The sequence below is a fragment of the Phaseolus vulgaris genome, chromosome 11 (assembly GCF_051622355.1).
Source record: "Phaseolus vulgaris cultivar YP4 chromosome 11, ASM5162235v1, whole genome shotgun sequence".
NCBI lineage: Eukaryota > Viridiplantae > Streptophyta > Magnoliopsida > Fabales > Fabaceae > Phaseolus > Phaseolus vulgaris.
The window spans coordinates 1,476,153-1,500,319 of NC_143508.1; the positions used below are offsets into that span (position 1 = coordinate 1,476,153).

Sequence of the window (24,167 nt, forward strand, 5' to 3'; positions counted from 1 at the left end):
AATAAATTATATTATAAAAGGTTATTCCATTAAAAATATTCACTTTCTTTGCAAAAAAAATTGAAATGTTAATTCTTTCTCAATTAATACCTTTATTCTTTTGAGGCTTCATACTTTCACCTCATTTCTGATGAAAGAGTGTAAATATAGGTATTAAATCTTTATTTCTTTAATCATATTAGATAATTTTACATGTTTATTATTAAAATAAAATTTACTTTAAAAAAATTATGACATTAGAGAACTAGTGTCAATGTCTCATAATTTTATTGTAAAAAAATTATGTTATAATACAGAAATTTAATAATGTTAAAATGAAATTGTGTTTTATGTATTGAATATAAAACTTTGCAAGCCGACATAATTTTGATTAATACAAATTTATTTTTTAGGTTGCACTGAAATTAGATGATACAATTAAAAAAATATTTGTTAAATTTTGAATAATTTAAGAAAATTTATAAACTTAGGTTTTGTAAAAAAAATCAGTAGGATTTTTTTAAAAATAAAGTTTTGTTAAAAAACTTGAAATTACTATAATTTTTTTTTAAATTGAAACGTGTTGAAAAGGGAAGTTGTTCTAGATAAGATAATGATTGAGACATTACAAAAGAGAGTGGAGACACCAAATTTTCAAAAACTAAATTCTTTTTTAATATTTTAAAGATATTTTTAATATATTTTAGACTTTTAGTTTACATTTTAGATATGTCTTTTAATTAAAAAATAATAATTTTATTAATTTTATATTTATTTAAATATTTCAAAAAACAAACAAACTTTTATTTAAAAAAAACAATAAAACTTAAATTAAGTAACTTAAACACAACTTCAATATAACTTTTAAAAAATCATTAATCAAAATCATGTTCAGCACAATTTCAATTTCACCAAACCAAAATGTGTCAGTGACATTCAGAAGACCTTTACTATTTTTTAAAAAACGAGTTTGAATTTCTCCATACCTAAATCATTAAATCCCCATGTGTTTTATTATTTGTATTGTATATTCATTTGGTACGTTAATAACAGTATCTAACAAGAAAAAAAAAATCGAATGGGATGAACAAAATTTATAAATTAAAAGAAATAAAATAAGAAATTATGAGAAAACATGAATAAGTTTATTATTAAATGGATTGATTTGATAAATTGAAAAATGTAAAAATATGGGGAACTATTTTCCTTTTTTTTAATAATACTTTTTCATGTGATGGCAGATGACTGTTGTTACTTGAGATGTCTCTGGAATGTCAAGTTGCATAGTGATGTCTAACCTGAAAATTTTTATAAAAAAAAATTGAAAAATATAATAAATTACTGAAAACACTTTTAATTAAAATTTAATAAACAAATAAAAATTAAATTAAAATATATTTTTAACTATTATTATATTTCAGAACATGATGTGTTGGTAAGTTAGGCAATATATAAGTTATGAAATTAATAATATAAATATGGAGAGGATAATAATTTTGTGGCTGTTATTGACTCTGGGATCTGCTGGGGAAAAAGACGAAGACCCAATCTCAAAATAGGTTTTAGTTTTGATTCACCGTATCCCTTTTTATACAAAAACAAACAAATAATGTGTATTCATTAGTTATGGATTTCAACTCACACCAATTATTGCACCCAAAATATAATTATTTTGTCAAATAATATAGTTAAAAGATGAGAAAGAGTTTTATATTGTATAAAAATAAATAATTGACTAATATTTAACTCAATTTTTAACAACAATAACAATATTTTATTAGACTCGAATAAATTGTTTTTTAATTATTTTTATATTAAGATATTATGTTTTTTTAAAATATATATGTACCGATTATAGGACGAGTGAGTATCAACATTGGTGAACGAATCCTTCGAGTAAAAAAAGTATCTTAAGGTATGCAACAAATAGCAGTAACAATAGTTACAAAACCAATTAATAGATCACATTTATGTCTTTAAATATGCGAGATATATCTTGGACAAATTAGGTAAACATTGGTTAACTACGTAAAGATATACTTAAAAGATATATTTATACTTTTTTTAATAAGTAAGGAATATGTTACAAATGAGTTGAAGACTAATACTTGATTTGTTTAACCTATTACTATAAGGGTTTATGATCAACAATATAAATAAATCTTTCTACGGAGGTATAATGTACGTTTTTACAAATCACCAAAATACACTTTTTACTTACTTGAATGTTGGAGTATATTTTTCAAGTCATCTCGATTAAGTACCAACATTCGTGGAATGAGACTTTAAGGAATGAATCAGAAAATCACCATCATATCAGCAATTGTACACCTAATCCCATTATTATTTAAGCCTTCTTCTTACCTATATAATATAATATTTCAACTTATTTAGTGTATAATTTAATCTGCTAATCGAATTTAGAAAAGCTTCACAAATTAACCAGATGGGACAACTTATTCGTAGTCATTATTTGTTATTTTGTTTATAAATACTCGATTTCATTTTATGTACAAAAATATAAAACTATATTTTTTTAATCTTAAATATGTTGTTATTACATTAATGTTATTATAACTATTATTCACAATGATTGTTATATTACTTTTTATTGAATATTATTAATCACCATTAATAAATTGAAAAAGTTAATATTTATTAATAATATAAATATTAACTATATACAGTTAATTATATATCTAATTGTAATTACTTTAAAATCGTTACAAGTAACATCAATACTCATTTATTATTCATATGTCAAAATTTTATACAGATGAAGTTTTATTCGACATTAATGATAAAACTCAATAATTATTCAACACAAATAAAGATTAGTTATCACTAATAATTTAGATTTATTATGTTCACGTCAGATTCAATAAGAACAAAGAATATTTGTTCTCACTTTTAGAAGATTTTATTATATTTTTTTTTTTGCAAACCTTCAAACATTTTAGTTAGTTGGTGCTTATTTGCAAAATATATATTCAAAGGATCTCAAAAAAATTATTGAAAGTAAATAATTACTTTTGTTCTTACCAGATTGAGTTTTTTTTATATAGTTACTCATTTTTGTTTTTTGTTTTTTCTTTTGGTCTTCACGAGGCGCAGTGATATTCGATTGGTTGTTACTTTCATTGAGATGAGTTGGGAGGATCCACAACAGACACCCCAACGATCAAGTTAGTATGAATACAATATGCAGATAAATTGAGATAAGAAAATTACCTTTAACATTAGATATTCTTTAATATTTATACATTTTGAATGTGCTCGTGGATAAAAAAAAATTAATCATATTTTAATTACAATTTATCACAAAACTGACTTAATTATAATTAATTGTAAATTTAATTAATTATTCACCATTCTCGACCATTCGATCAACTTTAGTGAAATTTTAATAAAAGTCTTATCATCTCGACTTTAGTGAAATTTTAATAAAAGTCTTATCATCTCGACTTTAGTGAAATTTTAATAAAAGTCTTACAAGTATGGATTCTTTAAAATTACAAGGATAACTAGTTTCCTTCAATTTTAATATTATAATATTTACGTATTATTTTGTGATAAAAAAAGTAATATAATGATAGTGTTAGTGAAATTCAGTCATTTCATCATTAGAAAGTGGATCATTCCATAATTAGAAAGTAGATACTTTTTTAACCATACACGTCACTGAGAGCCCACATCGAATAAATTTAAATCTGGTTAGAGAATAAAAACAATGAATTGTGGAAGATGAAGAATATCAAACACTGTAGTACGAATGACTCCATCCAAATCCAACACCTAAGAAGAACCCTTCATTGAAACTAAAGATTATTTTTAAATTTTTAATTACGGATATGATTTGTTTGTTTGTGTTGGTTGAGATTAATTAAAACAAACAATAAAAAACTTATTAATTACTTGATTAGCAAAACTTTATTTATTTATTTTAGTCAAATTAATTATATCCTTTATTTTAATTACAATTACGATTTTTTTTTGCAAAGTAAATTTAACTGACACCTATTTGCTTCAATTAACTATAATTATTATTTTTATTTTCATAATGAGAATTTTTAATTACGATCAATCTTCTTGTTAACTCTTTCACACACGCTCAAATAATGAAATTGATTTCTGAAATATTGCAAGTGTGAAATAATGTAAGTGTTGCGGCGGTAGGGGAGACATAAAAGTGCGAGGGTGCAACTAAGGTTATTTGAAAAAGTAAGTAATGTTTCATTTAAATTATTTGAAATTTAAAAAAAATTAAAATTAAATCTTCACAATTAATATGAAGGTGCGAGGAGAAGGTAAATGAGTGGAGGGGGAATTTGATTAATTATTTGTAGACTCTTTCTTCCTACACCTCCACGTGTTCTTTTGCCACACCCATATAAAATATGAAAATACATTTTTATTTTTCTTGTGCCACCTCCATATTCTGGATTACATAATTCGGAAGTTAATTTTGGATTCGAAAATAGCTTACAGATAATGTAATCAGAATATACTTTTAAAAAATGGTATTCTAGATTGTATAATCCAAAAGTTTGAATTTTAGAGTAGCTTTCGAATTATGTAATTTGAACATGCATTTGAAAAAATACTTACAAATTATGTAATTCAAAATATTACATAAAAACATTTTTAGAAATACGAAATTTATGGAGGTGAGAGAATAATATATGGAACTGTAGGAAAATTCCATCTTGGGCCTTTTTTTTTGGCCCTAGGCCTCGCTCCCTATGCTCTACTCATACTTACATATGGTTGCTTCTTCCTGCACTTCCATACCTTCTTGTGTCATCCCCATAAATTTTTCGTATTCTAAAAATATCCTTTTCAATATTCTGGATTATATAATCCGGAAGTCTTTTTATAAATTCAAAATTAGCTTCCGGATTATGTAATCTAGAAGTCTTTTGTGATTAGCTTCCGGATTACATAATCCGAAAGTCTTTTCTATACATAAGATTAACTTCCAAATTATGTAATCCGAAAGTTTTTTTTTTCATATGTGTTATTAGCTTCTTGATTACATAATTCGAAAGTCTTTTCTAAATATGAAATTGACTTCCAAATTATATAATCCAAATCCATAGGCTTATTATTTCAAATTCAAGGAGTAGAAAAAAAAGGATAAAATTATATTTTCATATTTAATATGGGGTGACACAAAGGTATGGAGGTGTAGGAAGAAAGAGTCTTTACATATTTGGCACATGCTTTTTGTATTAGATGATAAAAAGTTTTACATTATATTAAAAAAATACTATTTTCTTGTATTTTTTTAATCTTCTTAAAAGATTATTATTATCAACTGATAAACCCCCACATATAAATAAATTGTAATATTTTAGCAAGTTAAGATACCCTATAAAAAATATTTGTTGATTACGTTAAATATGTTCTCTTTATTTTTTCATAGTTTGAGTCATGATTTTATAGAATTTTTTCCCATTCACTTTAATGAAATAAAGTCATTTAAAAAAAAAAAATCTCTCCAGTATGAAAAAAGGCTAATTTTTAGAGGATAATTTATTTTATAGGAAATGTTTTAATTCTAAATTATGTTTCCTAACTAATTGTTTAAAAAAAATAAAATTTAATAAAATTTATGTAGTTTGTTTATAACAATATAAATTTCATTTTAAAAGTGACAATATTATCTTCTTGCACTCTTTCTTATTTCGATGTCAATAGATAATTTTCTATTGAATTTGGATCCAAATGTTATGAATACAATAAAAATTAACGTGTTGTCAATTCGAGATTATTTTTTTATGGATGTTAGCAAATATTTATTTTAAACTAGAGTTATTAGTTAATTGTTTTTGGATAATATTATAAAGAGAATATATATTTTTTTTCATTCACGTAGGCCTTGTTATTAGAATTTATCTTTATGAATATTAAATTAGTTAGAATGATTTGTAATTGATGTTAATGGAGATTATATATTGGTCCAACATTGATTACAATTATTTTTTATTTTATCAACTGACGTTTAAGGTGGTTTTTTTAAGTAAATGTAAATAAAATTATTAATTTTTGTCTAATTTAAGTCATGACATTTTTTCTTTTAACAAGACATTTTCTCAGTAATATTATTAAGATTTCTTAATCAACGTCAATCTGAATAATATTTTTAAATTGACATTATATTAATTTTTAAGTTGATATAAGTTATTATTATTATTTATTGATAAAGTCATTTAGAGTTTTTAATTGAAGTTAATGAAACTCTATTTTGATTAATATCAATCAAATTTGTCTTTAGTTGACTAAATTTTCAATATCAATTAAAAGAAATACCTTAATTATAGGGGTTTTAACCAATGTTAAATAGGAAACTTTTATCACCTATAAATAATACCATTAATAAAAAACATAATTTTTTTTATCAATATTAATAAAAAAAAACCATCTTGTAACATCAACAAAAAAAATAATATTGATTGATAAAAAAAATGGTCAACGTAAATTAAATTCTTGTAAGGACGTTGAGAAAAACTATGCCCCAGTGTCAATAACTTCACCTATTACGTTTGAGTTATTAAATACTATTTAATATAAACATATTTTTATTTAATTATAATTGAAATATTTTATAAAAAATAAAATATAATAAATTTAAACTCTGTATATATATTTATATAGGACTTAGATAATATTTATGACTAACTTGAATTGTTTTTCTTTTTTATCGTTTATTCTTTATTTTTCTTTTTGTATTCATTCTGTGATATTCAATTGGATATAAAGTCGCAAAAGTTAACTTGTTTTTTATAACAAAACCTATTTATAATATTAATAATAAGTTATTTTATTTATGTGCAATAATATGTATATTTATTGATTTACCAAATAACATATTATTTGATTTATTATATATCTCTTTGTTTATTCTTAATATTATTACTTTATTTAATTAATTAATTTATGATATTTAGTTTATTCTTAACATTTGTTCGATTTCCTTCAGGATTTTTACCAAGCAGCGACACATAACTGTAGAAAACGCCATACCCAAAAGCCAAACAAACAGAAAAAAAGAACAAAAAAAAAAAACCTAAACGCGATCCTAATTTCCCAATTGTGGCATAGGAATGCCCTCTTGTTCTCTCTTTCACCACACAAATTCCAAATTCTGACTTTGTTTTTTCATTCCTTTCAATCGAAAACCAATTGCTTTTTTTCATTATCAAGTGTTTGTAGTTGGTTGAAGCATTGTGGTGTTGTTCTGGTTTTGGTCTCCGAGGTTTGTGTTGGAGTCCGATGAATTATGTAAGAGAAGGTGCGCATGTCGACCCCGTTTCCGTAGCACATGGCTGCTGCTGACAACACCAACCCTCCTAAGGTATTATAACTAATCTCCAATTTTCACATCCTTTCATGCGATTGCTCTATATAATTCCTTGAAAATGTTTGAGACTATAGTTAATTTTGACCCAAATTTGTTGCTAGATTCTTTTAATTTAAAAATCTGAACTTTTATTTGGGTTCATATGTGTTTTCTCTTTTTTTTTTCCCACCCCTTTCCTACATTGTTTTCAATTTGATGGCCTTTTGAGACCGGGTAAAAGGAATGGCATATATCTGAGGAGAATGTAGTTTGAGTTGAGAGAAAGTAAAATATTGAATAAAATTGCTGAATTGAGTAAAATATCTGTGTTTGATTGATTAGTTACTAGTTAGGCTTGTCGCAGATTGAAGTTGTGGGTGAAATTGATCTGGGAAATGCATTGGAAGTAGGTTTATCTGTTAGTTGGTTGGTTCTGTGAAATATGTCTCTCATTTTACGCAACACAGTCTTAGAGATGATTTAGTTTTCTCTGCTTTATTGAAACTTAAAAACTCTGCCACTCTCCCATTGGTGCTTGAAACTGTCAGACTTTGGCAGTGCCATCATCACTGCATTTAGCAAAATGTTAGTTGATGAGCTGGAAATGTTTTTGTTTTATGTGTTCTTCATTGGTTATTTTTACCCTATTTTCAGGACTATTACAAAGTGCTGGAGGTTGATTATGATGCAACTGATGAAAATATTAAATTAAATTACCGAAGACTCGCGTTGGTTGGTAACCTTCCTTTTTTTTTACAGTAGCTCCCACAATTCTATCTCCTCAAATTTTCAAACTGAAAATTATTTTCTACAAGTTTTGCTTACTATGTACACGTGATTCAATACATTTGACAGAAATGGCATCCTGACAAGCACGGAGGTGACAGTGATGTTACTGCAAAATTTCAAGAGATAAATGAAGCTTACAATGGTAAAAAGAAATCATTGTACATTTAGTTTTTTCTTGTAAGCACTGAGCACATCATTTAACAAGATTTAATCTCCTGTCTTCTACGATCTCCCTTATCATTACATACCCTGAAAATGGAGTATTTATTTTACTATCTTCAAGAGAATCACATATACAAATGCTTAGAGTAAAGGACAAGTGTTATTGTCGTCCTTCATTAGTTTGGACAAACTTTTTCTGCCTCTCAGTTCCGCTTGTTATGATACCACTTAAATACTTCATTTCTCTTTATACCCTTTTGTATCTAATGCCAACATAACATTGTAAGCTTGCGAATTTAATTTACTCCTTGTGGTGATTGAAATATTTAGAAGAATGAAGGAAATCGCATATTCATGAACATGTTGATGACAAACTTCAAACCCAAAACAAATTGAGGAAAACCCAAGTTATATTATATGTTATATATACTTCCCATCTGTATACTGTTAACATATGATAAATGAGAATGCTATTTTATACATATGATGTAATGTAAATCAACTATCGACTACTTGAATTTATTTGGCAAAATGTATTTAGATGAATGCTGAAATTTACAGGATTGGCTACTTGAGCATTACTAGCAAACTCATTGATTTTGTAATGGAAATTAAATTAAACTTAATAAATAGGTCTGTTAGTTAGTGCTACTCTGTGTGCATTATTTTACTTTTAGTGTACAAAGTTTGACCTAGAGCTGTGTCTCTCCTGCATATGGTTATGGTGTAGAAAACAGCTAGCAGCTGCAACATGATAATCATGGTTTTTTTTGTTGACCATTGTCTTCTTTTTTACTAACAGTACTAAGTGATCCTGCCAAGCGTTTTGACTATGATTTAACGGGCATATGCGAGATTGAAAAATATAGTTTACAGGTATGCAACGTAACTAATGTTAGTAGCCATTTACTTACATTTGTTTGTGATATATCATCTTGAATGATGACTGTTGTACTCACCTTTTGTGGGCTTTTCTCTTTGTTGCTACACAGGAATATCTTGCCAGATTTAAAGGCATGATTCTTACCTGCAATGGCCTTGGTATCGATCAAACAGACAGATGGTAATGTTACTTTTTTTTTATTCCCTGTCTTTCTGTTCTCCGTGGTTCAATTGTAGAGGGGTGGGATTCATCAGCTATAACATCTCCAATGTAAACATGACGAGAAATTTCAAAAAGAATAGGACTAAAATCTGTTTATAGTGAAAATTTGCCTTACTGTAGAGAACTATTCTTTCCCCAACCACTTGAACTTTATTTTCACTCAAGCCCAACATTCACCAGAGGCTGTCTTTTGGATGTCAATAAAGGTTTTAGCCGTTTATGTGCAACTGTGTAATGTTATTCAAGTGATCTAACACAATTAACTAAAATCTGACATAGGATGTAATTCAACATAGTTGTGCTTTAAGGAGTATGATAATTTTGGATGCTTCAGCTATATGTTATGAGACTTAGTGATCTAACTCAGTCACGAACTACCCTGAACATTCAGTTGTTCAAATCTCGATAATATTGTACTGATTTCTTATTTTACGTTTTTTCATTAGAAGCTATATGCAAATTCATTTGACAGGGAAAGTTGGTGTTAGAGTTGACATCTGTGGAGCCTATTTCACTGCAAGCTCAGAATTTCCTGCTCCCCAGTTTGTGGACATTTGTTATTTGTACTCAATGTCTGCAATTTTATGTCAGGAATAAACTTGATGTAGTTTTAACAAGGTTACAAGTATTCAATCCAACTGGGAACGGCTTTTGGAGAATTTAGGAGACATTAACCTTGTTCTGTTGGATTCTGTCATGTCACTATCTCTTGGGTCAAAACACTTTGAAACCCAAGCTTCTGGTTTTCCTATGCTTCCTAACATACTAACCCAAAATCCTTATTCATGAAATTATAAATAAATAAGCCTTCAAAACATCAATACGTCAAAATGACATTTTCTTGCATGGGCTGTTCACATCCTCGAAAAGCCTAATTCTGGTCCTTGATTATCGAGGTCCCCAAGTGAACTCATCTAATAAAAAATTGTAATTGGACTTGTACTGTATCTGATGTCTGGTTTATTTTCTGATTCTATTCAAGTCTAATTCTACCTAACAATTTATTTTTTGTGCTGTAATGCAGGTCACCACAATTGATTGAAAATTTTGAATCCCTAGATAAATAAGGTTTGTCCTTCCATCTGTTGAAATTTATTTAATTTCCCTTTATATTTATCACTGTTGCTACGCATGTCTGTATAAATTAATGGATGAACATATCTGTCAGGCATCAAAATCTAAATTTCTTCCAGCAGAATTAAGAATAAGGATATTTAAGCGTGTCTTCTTCAAAAACTGACCTAACCATGGTCTTGATTTCCACCCCACCACTCGGTTTCATTGAGATTTGAAACCTCCATGATTGACAATGCAACTTTGCTTGAATCATACACTCTGTAATATTAAGCTACATGAAGTGTACGTTTAGAATGAGCTGTTATGATGAACCTTTACGTCAGTGTACTAGTTTTGTTTCATGCCTCTTAGTTTGTTGACTAGTTGCCAATATATTGTTTTTTTATCTGTATATTAAATCAATTAACTCTGTAAATGGAATTGGTATCAGTCAGGGTTAGAATTCTGACCATGTTCATGCCCATATGCATACAGATAACTAAAATAAAGAAAATGATACATTGACAACCTATAGAGTTTTATATAACTCTTGATGGGACGGATTTAGAAATAAATATATATAATAAAAGGTAAGTTTGGAATTAAATGATATGAAAAGAATTTAAATAATAATATTGAAAATTGTAATGCGGTTGTATAAAAAATGTGGGTCACCCCTAAAATAAGTAGCTTAAATGGTTGAATGTTTTTTTAACTGATAATATGTTCACAAACAACTCTACACGAGACAATCCTGTAGCAGATTACAACTTGGAGAGAGAAATAATTTTTGGTTGAAATGAAGTAATTTTGAAATTGTAATGTGATTTCAGATGTAAACTGGTTTGTTTCACCAAGTAATATTTTCCTTTATTTTCTATGGAATGTAATACGAGTGAACAAAAGGGACAACCAAATATTCAAATATGAAAGATAAAGACAACCTTGAAAATGCAACCCTACAAATTAAAATAAGTTTGTGATTGGAGGTGATGCCATTGTCCTTGTCTTTGGTTTTGTTGGGGACCATTGCTCAGCAACTACAGTTCAAAAAATGCTGCGTAAGACTCTTTAACCTTTATCGTGTTAGATTTTGTTTGAAGTACAGTTGTGGAATAATATATAATGTTTTACAACTGACAATGCATTCATTTCTTACAAGACAACAGCAGTTTCTGTTTCTCAAGAGAAAAAACCATACATCATTAGTTTTAGCTTTGGTTGTCAAGGATTGGAATCAATCTTCAAGTATTGTTCAATAATTGTGGCTTTGTGGTGTCATCCTCAATTATTTGAGAATGCTTTTAAAAAACAATAAATAGTGATCATTCATTACTTTAGCTATTGATTACATAGTCAAGATTCCATTCTCAAGATTCTATTGAAATCAATTATTCTAAATTAATATATATAAATTTATTCTCACCCAATAAACAATTTAAGAAAAATATATATATCAGGATTAGGAGATTCACTAACTCACGTATTCTCCAGTTTTTTTTATTGGATTAGTTTATTTATAAAGTTAAATAACATTTTAATCTCTCACAAATTTATGAATTTTGTGTACTTTTCAATACTACTTTTTTCCTATTTTGGCTCATAAAATTTTAGTTTTACTTTGGTAATTGATATTCCATTTATTCATTCTGAGAAGGTCAATACTTTAGTAGACCTAATATATGTATTTTTTTTTCTTTTGATTCTCAATAAATTTTTATATTATATTTTTAGTCCTCTATAAAAAAAATTCATTATACTTCTCTAAATTTTTTGTTTTTTTTTATATTTATCCTTTATTAACATTTTTAAGTAGTAAGTTGTTCACTAAGTGAGCTTATTAGTGGTTAAATATGATAATAGGTGTGTTTTGCTTTAGCTTATTTTCTGTAAGAAAAAAAAAATCAATATAATTTCTCTTTAGTTAAGATTTTCATTTCATATTTCATTCATTTTTTTTAATCAACAGTGAAACTCAAAGAATATGAACATCAACAAATATATAATTTTTTCCGCTGTGCTTCACATTTAAATAAGAAATACCCAAAGATTATTGAATGACCATAAAATGTGTGAATAAATGAAAATAAAAAAACAAGTTTTATGAATCACCAATTTTTTTTTATCAAGGACTACAAACAAGGACAAAAATGAATACAGTCATTTGCAAAGATCAGCAATAAATATAAAATAATTATTATTTAAGTCTTTTATATATATATATATTGATGCCTTCTAGAGATAATAAAATGGATCTATTCCACATCCATCGTTCAGACGGGATGAGTTAATTTTTTTATCCGCTAATTCGTATTGGTATGATTTGTCTAACCTATCAATCCAACAGATAACCGGTGGAACGAAATAAATTGACGTTTTTGATATTTTTAAAGAGAAATTTCATGTTTTTAAAATCAAAATTACTGGTGTTTAATATTTTATATAAGATTTTATTTACATTAATTTTTTTTATATATATTATTTGATTTTGATTTATTGTTATTGTTAATATTTACTTTAGGTATTATTATTTTTAATTAGAATTTAATTTAATTTTATTGTTCTTTTATTTTAGCTCGCCCAATTTTGGTGGATTAGTTCGTCTGGTACAGCTTTTCAACCCTACTTAACATGCATGGCAAAGTACTAAAAGATTATTTCAAATATTTTAGTTAAAGTTTCACTTTAAAAAGTTAAAAGGCTCTCTGCACCATCCTTCTTCTGTACATCTTCTGTCTTCATTCTACACTGTTCGCATGCGATATGTTCATTATCTTATCAGACACCAAATTGGAAGGAAAGGAAAGGCTCAAGGTCCAACCACGTGCATAGATGTTACCATGTTCTTTTCTTACAATATAAAACAATTTTCACAGAAGCTGTTTTTGCAAGGTACAATAATTTAATCACAGGTTTCAAAATGAATCAGCGAATCACGCTTTAACCAACATACTTTAAAATTCTATAGAACAAGTAATCACCCAACAGCTCATACTTGTAAAAATGGGTGTTGAAATCAATTGCTTATGCTTCTCTGCATAAAATACTGTTAGTTATCAGTTCCTTTATATCACCTCAGAGCTATTTAGTAATCAGCACAAGGAATCAGAAGTCTCAGAAGTTTGCAGCATAGAAACTGGGTTGCCATAACTAAGCACTGAACAACAATAAACACAGAAATTTATTTCAGCCATGTAAATTCCTCTGTTTCTCGGAACTAAAAGCTTTCAACTATTATTGTTCTTTCAACGTGGGTTTCCTTCTTGGTTACTTTAGTGGTTTGGTCTTCGAGGCTTATAAATAGTGTGGTGTCTGATAAAAACCTGAAAAGACATTCCAACTATCAATTTAGTCGAAATACAATAAGCAGGTGAGTTGAGAATGAAAAATTATCTCGGTGTCCAGTGCCTTCTGGTTTTTATATTTTTGGATGAATCTCAGCTGTTATGTATCTGTTCATAAATCTAAAAGAGGACCCAATCATATCTTAATCATGTTTTATCACTAAACTAACTTAATTACGGTTAAATATGAATTTATGAATTGTATTTAAATTAAAAGAGTAATTCGAACTTTTCGACTATTCGACTACATTCTCAGTCATTATGAACTTTCTCAACTATTCAGCCATATCAATATTCTCGATTATCCGGTAATACAATTATATTGATTAATATCAGATTGTTTCACAATTCACATCGTACTAAACAAAAACAAGAGACAGATCCCCGTAATCATCATCAACCCATCGCATAGTCCAATCACACACCCCATTGGATTAAAAGAACACAAGAACCAGAAACAAAATAAGCATTCATTTCTTTCTCCTCTCTGCAAATGCAAAAGCAGAAGACACCATGTATTCGTACCACCACTGATGAAAATCAAAAGGGCAGGAACCAGGTTGAGAGAAAATTGCATTGATACACAGAACATGCAAAACAGTAACCTAATTAACCAGAAGGTACACAATAACACAAGGTGAAAAAACCCTTTCTAATTATTGCTGTGTGTGTGATGAAACTTGTTCTAATTAGAGGAAAGGAAAAAGCGAATATGATCCAGAAAGGTCAAATTCTGAGGCCTATCCTTGCGCTTCACATAACCAATCGTCTCTTTCTGCGAGTAACATCGCAACCCTCGCTTCCCGTTCTTCTTCCACATCTCCGCCGCGTAGCTCCGGTGCGCGTAATACGCCTCCGCGCACGTTAGCCCCGCCGCCGTCTCCTCGTCCGCCTCCTCCTCCTCCTCGCCCTCGCCCGCCGGAACCACCTTTATCGGGAGACGCTCGTAGTGCGCGCGTGAGGTCCCCTCCAGTTCGTCCATGCGAGCGAGACCGCGCGTGGAGACAGAGTAAAGCTCCCCGTGGACCCGACAACCCGACCCGGGAATGTTGAGCAGGAACGGGACCCGGTAGGGCCCGCATACGAGAGGGTATTTTCCGGCGGTACGGTAGGTTCCGACGAAGGAAGCGTCGCCGGAGAGAAAAAGGTCTTGAAGAAGGGGGTGGTTGGAGAATCCTCTCTTCAGGGTTCCGTAGGTGAATATCACCGTTCTCTCTCCGTCGCTGTCACCGTCACCGTTAACGTTAACCTTAACCTCTCTTTCTCTTTCGGCTACCATACTTTCAGGGAATGAAATTGAGCCTTGAAGAGGAACACAAGATTGAATGGTAACGACGAAAGATTCGCAACTTCCCTTTTTTATAGTCCCATTTACGTCTTTTTTTAATTTTTTTTCATTATTTTTTGTTCCTTTAAAATTCATAAACTTCAAATTTATTAGTACTTGATTAGAATCTTAGGTTAAAAAATAAATAAATTCTTGATGCTCAAATCAACAATTGTTATGTAACACAAACACAAATACGAAATCAACGAATGTTATATAGCAGAAACACATATACGATACACATTAACACAGTAATACATATCATTTTTAAAATGAAACACGAAAACACAGGTTTATATATTATATAATTATAAATTATATGAATTGATAATAAAGATTTATGTATCTATTTTATAAATATTATACGAATATCGATATTTAATATATATATATATATATTTAAATATTAATATAAACACTGATACGACATGAATACAGACACAAAAATATATATAATTTTTAAAATTTAGGACACGAAGACACATATCTATATATCATATAATTATAAATTATATAAATTGACAATAAAAATTTATATACATATTTTACGAATATCATATAAATGTTCTTTGAAATATGTATTCAATAAGACATAGAGAGTTCGAGCTTCACAAACTTTTATAATTTTATAAAAATAAATAAAAAATCATTATCTCCACAATGAATGAACATATAAATATTATTTAATATCCGCATGTATTTCCAATCAAATGTACTTTTGACCGTGCTTAACCCTAAACAACGCATTGAACAAAATCATTGATTATAGTAACTTGTTTAATATAAATGCAGAATTTTGATAAATATTATTTAATAGTGCTCTGTTTTTTAGAACCTTAGAAGAATAAATAAAATCATTAATTATAGTAACTTGTTTAATAATAAATGCAGAGTTTTGAAAAATATTATTAATAGTGCTCTGTTTTTGAGAACCTAAGAAGAATAAAGTACTTTTTATGAATCCTTTTGAAACTGGTCTGTCATTCAATCACTCAGAAAAGTCCAAATATAATCATTTAACCAGAGTTTAACTCATTCCGTGTTAATATTTTTTTAATAACTAAAAATACGCAAAATGTTATTACAAATATATAATTATGACACTAGAAATCTAAAATCAAGAATAAAATTGTAAGCTTTTAGCAAATTAATATCTCTTCAATTGATTAAATTATATGTTATTACATTTTAAAAACTAATTAATGACAATTTTTTGTTTATTTTTAAATATTATTTGTATTGTCTTAGTTATATCAGTTAATAATCGATATGATCTTACTTAATTGAATATAAATTCGTCAGAAAAAATATCATTACGTCTAAATATATTTTATATATAAATTCATAAATTAATATTATTATTCTGAAATTAAAATATATAATTGTTATTATTTAAATTTGTGATATTATTCTGATAAAAAACTCTAAATAAATGATGATCATAAAAAATAAGATTAAATATTATTTTATATAATATATATTACACTCTAATATTTCATGTTCTAATTAATTTTAATCGTTGTAGCATTATTCACAGAAAATTATCCTCATTATTGTGATCTCCCAACAATTCAAAACTATAACTAAAAAAGATAATCTCAAAAATCACTTTCAAACATCCTTAAAGTTTTGTCTTGAACATTATTTAGAATTTAGTTAATTGTATTTAGACCTTATTTTTCGAAACAGGTTTATTTGGATAAAGAATTGGAGAAAGATGGGGTTTTTGAAATTCTTTTCTGCAAAATAGGTTCTGTTTGGGAAAAAAAGTATTAATTAATGGGTATAAGCTAGAGATAATGCAGTAACTGAAACTGGTGAGGTGCATGAACCGATAAGAAGTTTGGAATGTGATATAAAACGTGGGAATGGGTTGAGAATCGCTTTTCCCTTTCAAAAGCACTTTTTTTTAAGCTGGAAAAGGTATTCCTGGTCAAATTTTCTTTGCATTATTTGGTAATTTGCTTTTGCTTTAGGTACACGACCGTACACAAATAAATATGCAAAACATAACATAAGAACAGAAAATGAATGATTAAAAGAAAAGATGAATACTCAAATATACATCTGCCGTACACGTGTCACTCATTGTGGGACCATCCGTACCTGTACTTTGCACATGTACCCTATCTGCCAAAATGCACGACTCCCTAGGATGCTTTTGTTTTTCATATATTTTTATTATTTTATAAATATTTGTGAATAAAAAAATATTCAATTTTGAATTGCTATCTAGGTAGCTAGGACACTGATAAGAACACTCAGATCGGATATGAAGATCGATATGCATATACATATTATCTAAAAGGTAGGATACAGAAATATATATATATATATATATATATTATAAATTATATAAATTAAGAATAAAAATTTATGTAAATAAATATGTTTTAGTTTTTGTATTGGTAGGCTAAAACCGAAATCTAGATACAAGACATAATTAAGATGTTATGTATAAAAGAATAAAACAAAATATAAATATTTTTATAATAAGGTCCAATTAAATAAAAACTTACATTAGGGGGTGTGCAAATAATAAAACGGTGTAGAAAGAAAGTCCAAAGGTAAAAGTGATTTTTGTCTGATGAACATAAATCTATTTCTGACTTTGGCATCGAAGCGCTTTGCAGGTACACACACCCACCCCCGCCATCTGTGTGAAGGAGAAGTCGAGAGCACCCAGCGTGAGGAGAAGCCGAGAGCATCCAACCCTGGTTGAAGCCGATAGTATCCAGCCCTAGTTGAAGCCGAGAGCATCCAGACCTAGTTGAAGCCGAGAACATCCGACCCTAATTGAAGCTGATCGGATCCATCTTAAGAAGAAACCAAGAGAGTCTAGCCCAATATTGAAAGATTTGTATAAGAGTTAATCTTGTCAACCTGATTCCAGTATTTTTGGTCCTTGTTGTAAAAACAGTTTTTTTAGTATACAAATATCTTTTTATGGTTAACTTAAAAGAATTTGTTTTTTATTTTTATAATTCTATTAAAAATTGATACAATAATTTTTTTTTTAAAAATTATCATATTTCTCATTTTTTAAATTGTGGTAGAATTATCATAAATACGTGTGTCCGATATAGATACACCATTTAAAAGGAGTGTCTGATTTTGATAGCTTGTTATTGTGAATTTATGAATTTAATTTATGTATCTAAGTTTAAAAGTATGTCAGAGTTATTCTGATTATCAATTTTGAGATATGAATGTGAACCGATTTGATGAAAATAATAATAAAGTTGTACAAAATTTATCTCTATATTTTTGTTTTATAGTTTTATTTCTTTATTTAAGCATGTACTAAAGCTTAGAATACTTGTTTCACCAAATAATATATTAATTACTCTCACCAATATTGCTAGGATTAATGACCTGTTTCCCATAATTCTTTTTCCAGCATCCCATAAAAAATTCAATTTACGAAAATGATCATTAAATATTTTTTTTTCTTTCAAAATGTCTATTATAGAAACTAATTCCGAAATGTATTTTTTTGGCTTCCAAAATTTCAATTCTTACCATTCTTGAATTTATTTTTGGATTCCACAATATTAGTTCCAAAACTCATTTCCAAAATTCAATTTCCAAAAATATCCATATCATCCTATCCAACCCAAAAGAGTAGAACACATCTCATTTTTAAAAAAATTATATTTTGACAACCCTCAAATTCTATAACTTTTGATGTAATAATTTTAAACAAAATATATAATAAAAAATAAATTTATAATTAAATAATATGAAAAATATTAAAATAATAATATGTAGCAACCTACACGATCCCACCTACAAACCACATACTGCCATTAAAATTGTGTTTTGAAATAAAATACAAAAGATAATTTTGGTATTTTGAAAAAATAGGGTGTAGAAAGAAAACACCTTATAAAATTTTGGACTTCAAAATTTTAGTTTTCCCAGCCCAAAACTATTATTGGCCCAGCCAAGTAAAATACTTTCTAGTCACTGCACAGTTTTTCCCATCATGCTACATTAAATCATGTTTTATTTTCTACAATAATTCTGCTCAAATCAACAACCAGAGTACAACAATTTTAATTGATGTAATTCAAACAATTATAATCCTTCATTTTTTTAACTAATTTAAACAGATTGTCATGTGAACATTCACAATATATATTAAAAAAAACTTAATTATATAAATATTTTTAATATTTTTAATTAATTAACTAATATCTTTAATAAGATAAGTGAATAGAATTATAATTTTTTATATTTTAATTTAAATATTAATTATAACTTAAAAGGTAGGTTTTTGTAATCTAAATTATAGTATCATTACATATTTATATTATTAAATAATAATTTAACTTAGTTTTTCCTTTTAATTTTTAAAAAAAAAACTATCTCACAAACCAACCCAACCTATTTTGCCACTAGTCTAACAAGTTACTGGTCAAAATATGAATCCATCAAGCTAAACTAGTTAAACAACACATGTAGTGTATCACAACTAATCATATTATTTATCTTTTTTTAATTACACCATTTATTATATATTATATTTTAAATAAAAAAATTAGAGTCAACACATCTAAAAAAAGTTTTTATAAATCAACGAACTAAAATTTTATATTAAAAAAATCAGTATTTGAAAAATAATTAACTGACGTAAAATTCATAAGTCTTAAAAAAATAAATTACATATCTTAACATCTCTCCCTCACATTGGACATATGCTAAAATAGGAATTTTCACTATTATAATATAATTTCACAAGTTAATTATAAAAAAAATAGTAATTTTTTTAAAAATTATTAAAATAGTTGGTATCATTTTAATAACACGATTTATTTATTTTAATAATTTATAAAACTTTATTTATTTTAATAATTAATAAGTAAAATTGCATAAAAATTCCGAGAAAATACGATACTTTTAGTTTAACATAGCCTTCAAAGGGAAAATTGTAGAAGAAAAAAAAACATTTTTTTTCAAAAAAATGTTTATTAGTTTGGTTGTTGAAAAACCTTTGACAAATTAGTTAAAAAGGTAAAAAAGAAACGAGGAGAGAGAATGTTACTAGGTTCCTTGTAAGAAAAGAAAAAAAAAGGAACATTTTCGGATACCCGACCCGAATAAGTCAAACCGTACCCGCAAACACGGGTAATAGTGTCTTCTTCTCTTGTCTTAAGTCCTAAAACCCTACAACGAGTTACTTCAACAACTCGCCACTCAGTGGAAGGAATCTTCTACGACCATTCTCTGCAAGGTCCGCAACACGCTTCTTCTTCTTTCCTTAACTTCCATGCTCTCTCTGTTTTCTTTCTAATTCAACGTTTTTTTATCTTCATTGCTATTTGCATCTAATTTAGGGTTTTTCAAGCTTTTTTTGCTAGTGGAAGGACCAAAATTTGGGTCACAGATTCATACTAGTTTTCCACACCTAATAACTGATTTGCATTTATTTTTAATTTTGAAGTTGTGTTGATTCATTCACTATCTTATTGTTGTGCAATTTTTTCGTGCTAGTTAAATCTGCATTACTTAGTATACTCTTTTATGCTTAACGGAACTGTATAAAGTGCTGGCAGATGAATTTCAATAACATGAATGTGCCTAAGGTTCCTGGTGCCGGAATCGCTGCTCTGCTTAAAGCTAGCATCATCGGTGGGATTGCTGTGTATGGGGCTGCGAACAGCTTGTACAATGTTGAGGGAGGTCATCGAGCCATTGTGTTCAATCGCCTTGTTGGAGTCAAAGATAAGGTTATTGCATAATTGCATTGTCCATGGCTGTTTAATGAATGAGTTTTTGTGAGCAACATTCAATGCTTGTGCATCATCTTCAGTTGATGTCTGTACTCTAGTGAAATTATTTTGTTCCAAAGTTTAGACATGGTGTCAAGTGTCCACATTGGAAATGAACTTAGAAGCTCCTGCTTGTCTTTCCTGGGCATTTGTAATGGCCTTCGCCTCCAGGGTCGTTTGAATTCAAAGAAAATGCATTACCCAAGATTGGTCTAGCTAAATATTTATATTAAGATTCTATTACTGTTGTTGTTCATGGATGTAAGTATTTTACTAAGTTGGCTCTCAGGCATAAGTTTTGCTAGATTTAAGTTGACCTGCTTCTGTGAAGATTTTTTATCTTTTGCAAACAAGATAATACTTCTACTATGAAGTAAGACATAAACTTTCGCCAAAAACCTGTGATTTTATCATATTCTTGTGTTTAGGTTTTCTTGTCATCAAATAACACTTCTACTGTATTAAGGGTTTTGGGCTTAGGGTTGACTTATATTACTCTCAAGCTCGTACAGTGTCTATAACTGTGTACTTTTGAGGTTTTTATACTTGGACTGATAAACACTCAGTGTGTGTTTAATATCTTATTTTGAAGAAACTATCATTTAATCTTTGTCTTTGTTGGAAAGTCTTTTAAACCTTAAATTAAACCTAAAATAATCACTTCCCAAACACACAGGTAGACATATATTGAACAGTAATTTTATTGCAATTAAGATTCAATACAGTATGCCTCTTGAATGCAGGTCTATCCTGAAGGGACACATGTTATGATTCCTTGGTTTGAGAGGCCTGTGATCTATGACGTTCGTGCAAGACCTCATTTAGTAGAGAGTACTTCAGGGAGCCGCGATCTCCAAATGGTAAATCTTTTTGTCTGTCCTGTTTCTTTTCTTATTCTTGGAGATATGATATTCCAGCAAGCTTGAATTTGTGGCTGCAAGGAGTCAAATAGTTTTTTCATTGTCCATTTTCTAGTTCTTTTTTTATAACAACATATTTTTTGCGGAGGTTGGATGACCTTCCCTCACATTGCAGCTCTTGTACTGGTGTTCATTTACAGTAAACATAGTGCTGTGGTCTGAGTATATGAAAATCACTCCTCCTTCCGTGAGTTGTTGAGTGTTGGCATTAAGAGTTTATGTCCTGTGTTATTCATTGCTGTCAGATACCTTACCATTTCCTCATTTTCTTAATTCATGTTTGAAACACTTAGCTCTGAGGTTTTTTGGCATTTCACCCACTTCCTCCTTGTATGTTTTGCAATTTTCCTAGTTCCATTATATTTTAATTATTACACTCTATGACCATGATATTCTAGTTTATGATAGAAGAGTTAACTATGATTTAGAAGTATCTTGTAAATGTATAGTCAGTGTTTGCTCTATATGTACAATTAATTCACTTCTTCTATCTCCTTGTACTTTTTTGTCACGGCATACTTCATAGCACTTTGTAGTACCATTTATTATGGATCTTGTTTGTGGTAGGTGAAAATTGGACTTAGAGTCCTTACCCGCCCTGTTCCAGACCAATTACCGACAGTTTACCGAACCCTGGGTGAGAATTTTAATGAAAGGGTGCTGCCTTCTATTATACATGAAACTCTCAAAGCTGTAGTTGCACAGTATAATGCCAGTCAGCTCATTACTCAGAGAGAGGTAAATATGTTCATAGATTCTCTCATATCTTATTTACAACTAATTGAATGCATTCTCTGTACTTCTCAGTTGGAATCTGTATTGTATTCTTAGGAATCTGGTAAATTCACTTTTTGAATTAGTATGAAAATGAGATTATAACCTTATAGGTGGGATTGATTGTTTCTAGAACATACTGTTTTACAGACTGTTAGTCGGGAAATAAGGAAGATATTGACTGAGAGGGCCTCCCAATTTAACATTGCTTTGGATGATGTGTCAATCACAAGTTTGTCATTTGGGAAGGAATTTACAGCTGCCATTGAAGCCAAGCAGGTTGCTGCTCAAGAAGCGGAGAGAGCTAAATTTGTTGTTGAAAAAGCTGAACAAGACAAAAGAAGTGCTGTTATTAGAGCTCAGGTAAAATTAGTTGTTCCATTTTTTGCATTTAAGATGATTCTTAATATTTCTACAAGTGGTTTCCATATTTTTATCGTTTCTGAATTTCTACCAACCATACAAATTAAAAGGAAAATTGATATTGTGAATTGTACTTGTAACAAGTTTTGAACTTCAACACTAAGAAATATTAATAATTTTTTTTCTAGTACCTTCCCCTTCCCTCAGTTTCCTCCTCTTTATCTTCAATGGCCCTATCTGTTGAAACTGGTTATGCTTGTATGATATTAAGTCTCCCTCTTAGAAGTAATTCCTTTTCATATGATGCCCTACTACTTTTTTTCTAGACGGCTGCATTTACAACTCTATTGTTTATGTATAAAGCTATTCCTTCCCTTCTTTTTGACAAACAGGGTGAAGCCAAGAGTGCCCAGTTGATTGGTCAAGCTATAGCCAGCAATCCTGCATTTATCACCTTAAGGAAAATTGAAGCTGCAAGGGAAATTGCTCAAACGATTTCAAATTCTTCCAACAAGGTTTACTTGAATTCAAATGATCTCTTACTGAATCTCCAGGACTTAAATTTGGAGCCCAGTGGGAAGAGATAGTTGTGCGGCTGAATTAACCTAATTATACTTCAACCTCTTTTTTCTTGTATCATTATTCATTTTCACCTGCACTTGCGTTTTATCAACTGTTCAAATGAGATTTTGGCACAAACTGAAATGTTGACAAACTGGATGGTCACATTAAATGGAGCATGCAAGATAAAGGAGGTTCAATCAGGTTTTATCCGTTTTCAGTGGTTCTGATATTGAATAGTCTATATTTGTCGATGTCAAGGTTTTGATATTGATTTTGTTGTGGCTCAGTGAGTCAGTTTTTATGTTCCACTATTGACTTGATCTGTGGATTCTATAAACCCTACCGAAATAAAATTATTTTAAATTTTGGTAAAAATGCAACTTATGTGGTTACTTGTTGAACAAATGATGAGAAGGAACCAAAACAATCCAAGGAAACAAATCTATTAAGGGTTTTCTGCCTTTTTATGAGTATGAAGTGTAAAATTATGTGGACTGTTTAATTAAGTAATTATGATAATTAATTTGTCATGTAGTTGATAGTGAATTAGTTAATGCTACCCTTATGTTATCTTAAAATGTGTACTCCAACGAGATGACATGTATCACTGCATCAAAGTGCATTAATTATGAATTTTAGTATTTTATTCTCTTTCAATTAGAGTTTAT

General features: G+C 28.8%; 3 protein-coding genes across 4 annotated transcripts; 2 read left to right on the plus strand and 1 right to left on the minus strand.

The window, feature by feature from the left end:
* The first annotated feature begins 6,932 nt into the window (after window positions 1-6,932).
* Window positions 6,933-10,845, plus strand: LOC137824364 (Chaperone DnaJ-domain superfamily protein). The gene is made up of 7 exons (XM_068629997.2): window positions 6,933-7,336; window positions 7,976-8,053; window positions 8,177-8,252; window positions 9,075-9,148; window positions 9,265-9,335; window positions 10,402-10,445; window positions 10,546-10,845. The coding sequence occupies exons 1-6, from the start codon at window positions 7,304-7,306 to the stop codon at window positions 10,442-10,444; spliced, it is 375 nt and encodes a 124-aa protein (XP_068486098.1). The 5' UTR covers window positions 6,933-7,303; the 3' UTR covers window position 10,445; window positions 10,546-10,845.
* Window positions 10,846-14,230: 3,385 nt separating this feature from the next.
* Window positions 14,231-15,144, minus strand: LOC137821032 (AIG2-like (avirulence induced gene) family protein). The gene has a single exon (XM_068625447.2). It carries the CDS (start codon window positions 15,054-15,056, stop codon window positions 14,463-14,465), a length of 594 nt encoding a protein of 197 aa, XP_068481548.2. The 5' UTR covers window positions 15,057-15,144; the 3' UTR covers window positions 14,231-14,462.
* A 5,081-nt stretch (window positions 15,145-20,225) lies between these two features.
* On the plus strand, window positions 20,226-23,699 carry LOC137825372 (prohibitin-1, mitochondrial). Of its 2 annotated transcripts, none has more exons than XM_068631046.2 (6): window positions 20,226-20,340; window positions 20,663-20,836; window positions 21,622-21,738; window positions 22,366-22,536; window positions 22,723-22,935; window positions 23,328-23,699. In XM_068631046.2, exons 2-6 carry the CDS (start codon window positions 20,663-20,665, stop codon window positions 23,520-23,522), a joined length of 870 nt encoding a protein of 289 aa, XP_068487147.2. In that variant the 5' UTR covers window positions 20,226-20,340; the 3' UTR covers window positions 23,523-23,699. The 2 variants fall into 2 exon arrangements, with proteins under 2 accessions (XP_068487147.2, XP_068487153.2); XM_068631052.2 differs by having other exon boundaries at window positions 20,272-20,340; window positions 20,654-20,836.
* Window positions 23,700-24,167: the final 468 nt, after the last annotated feature.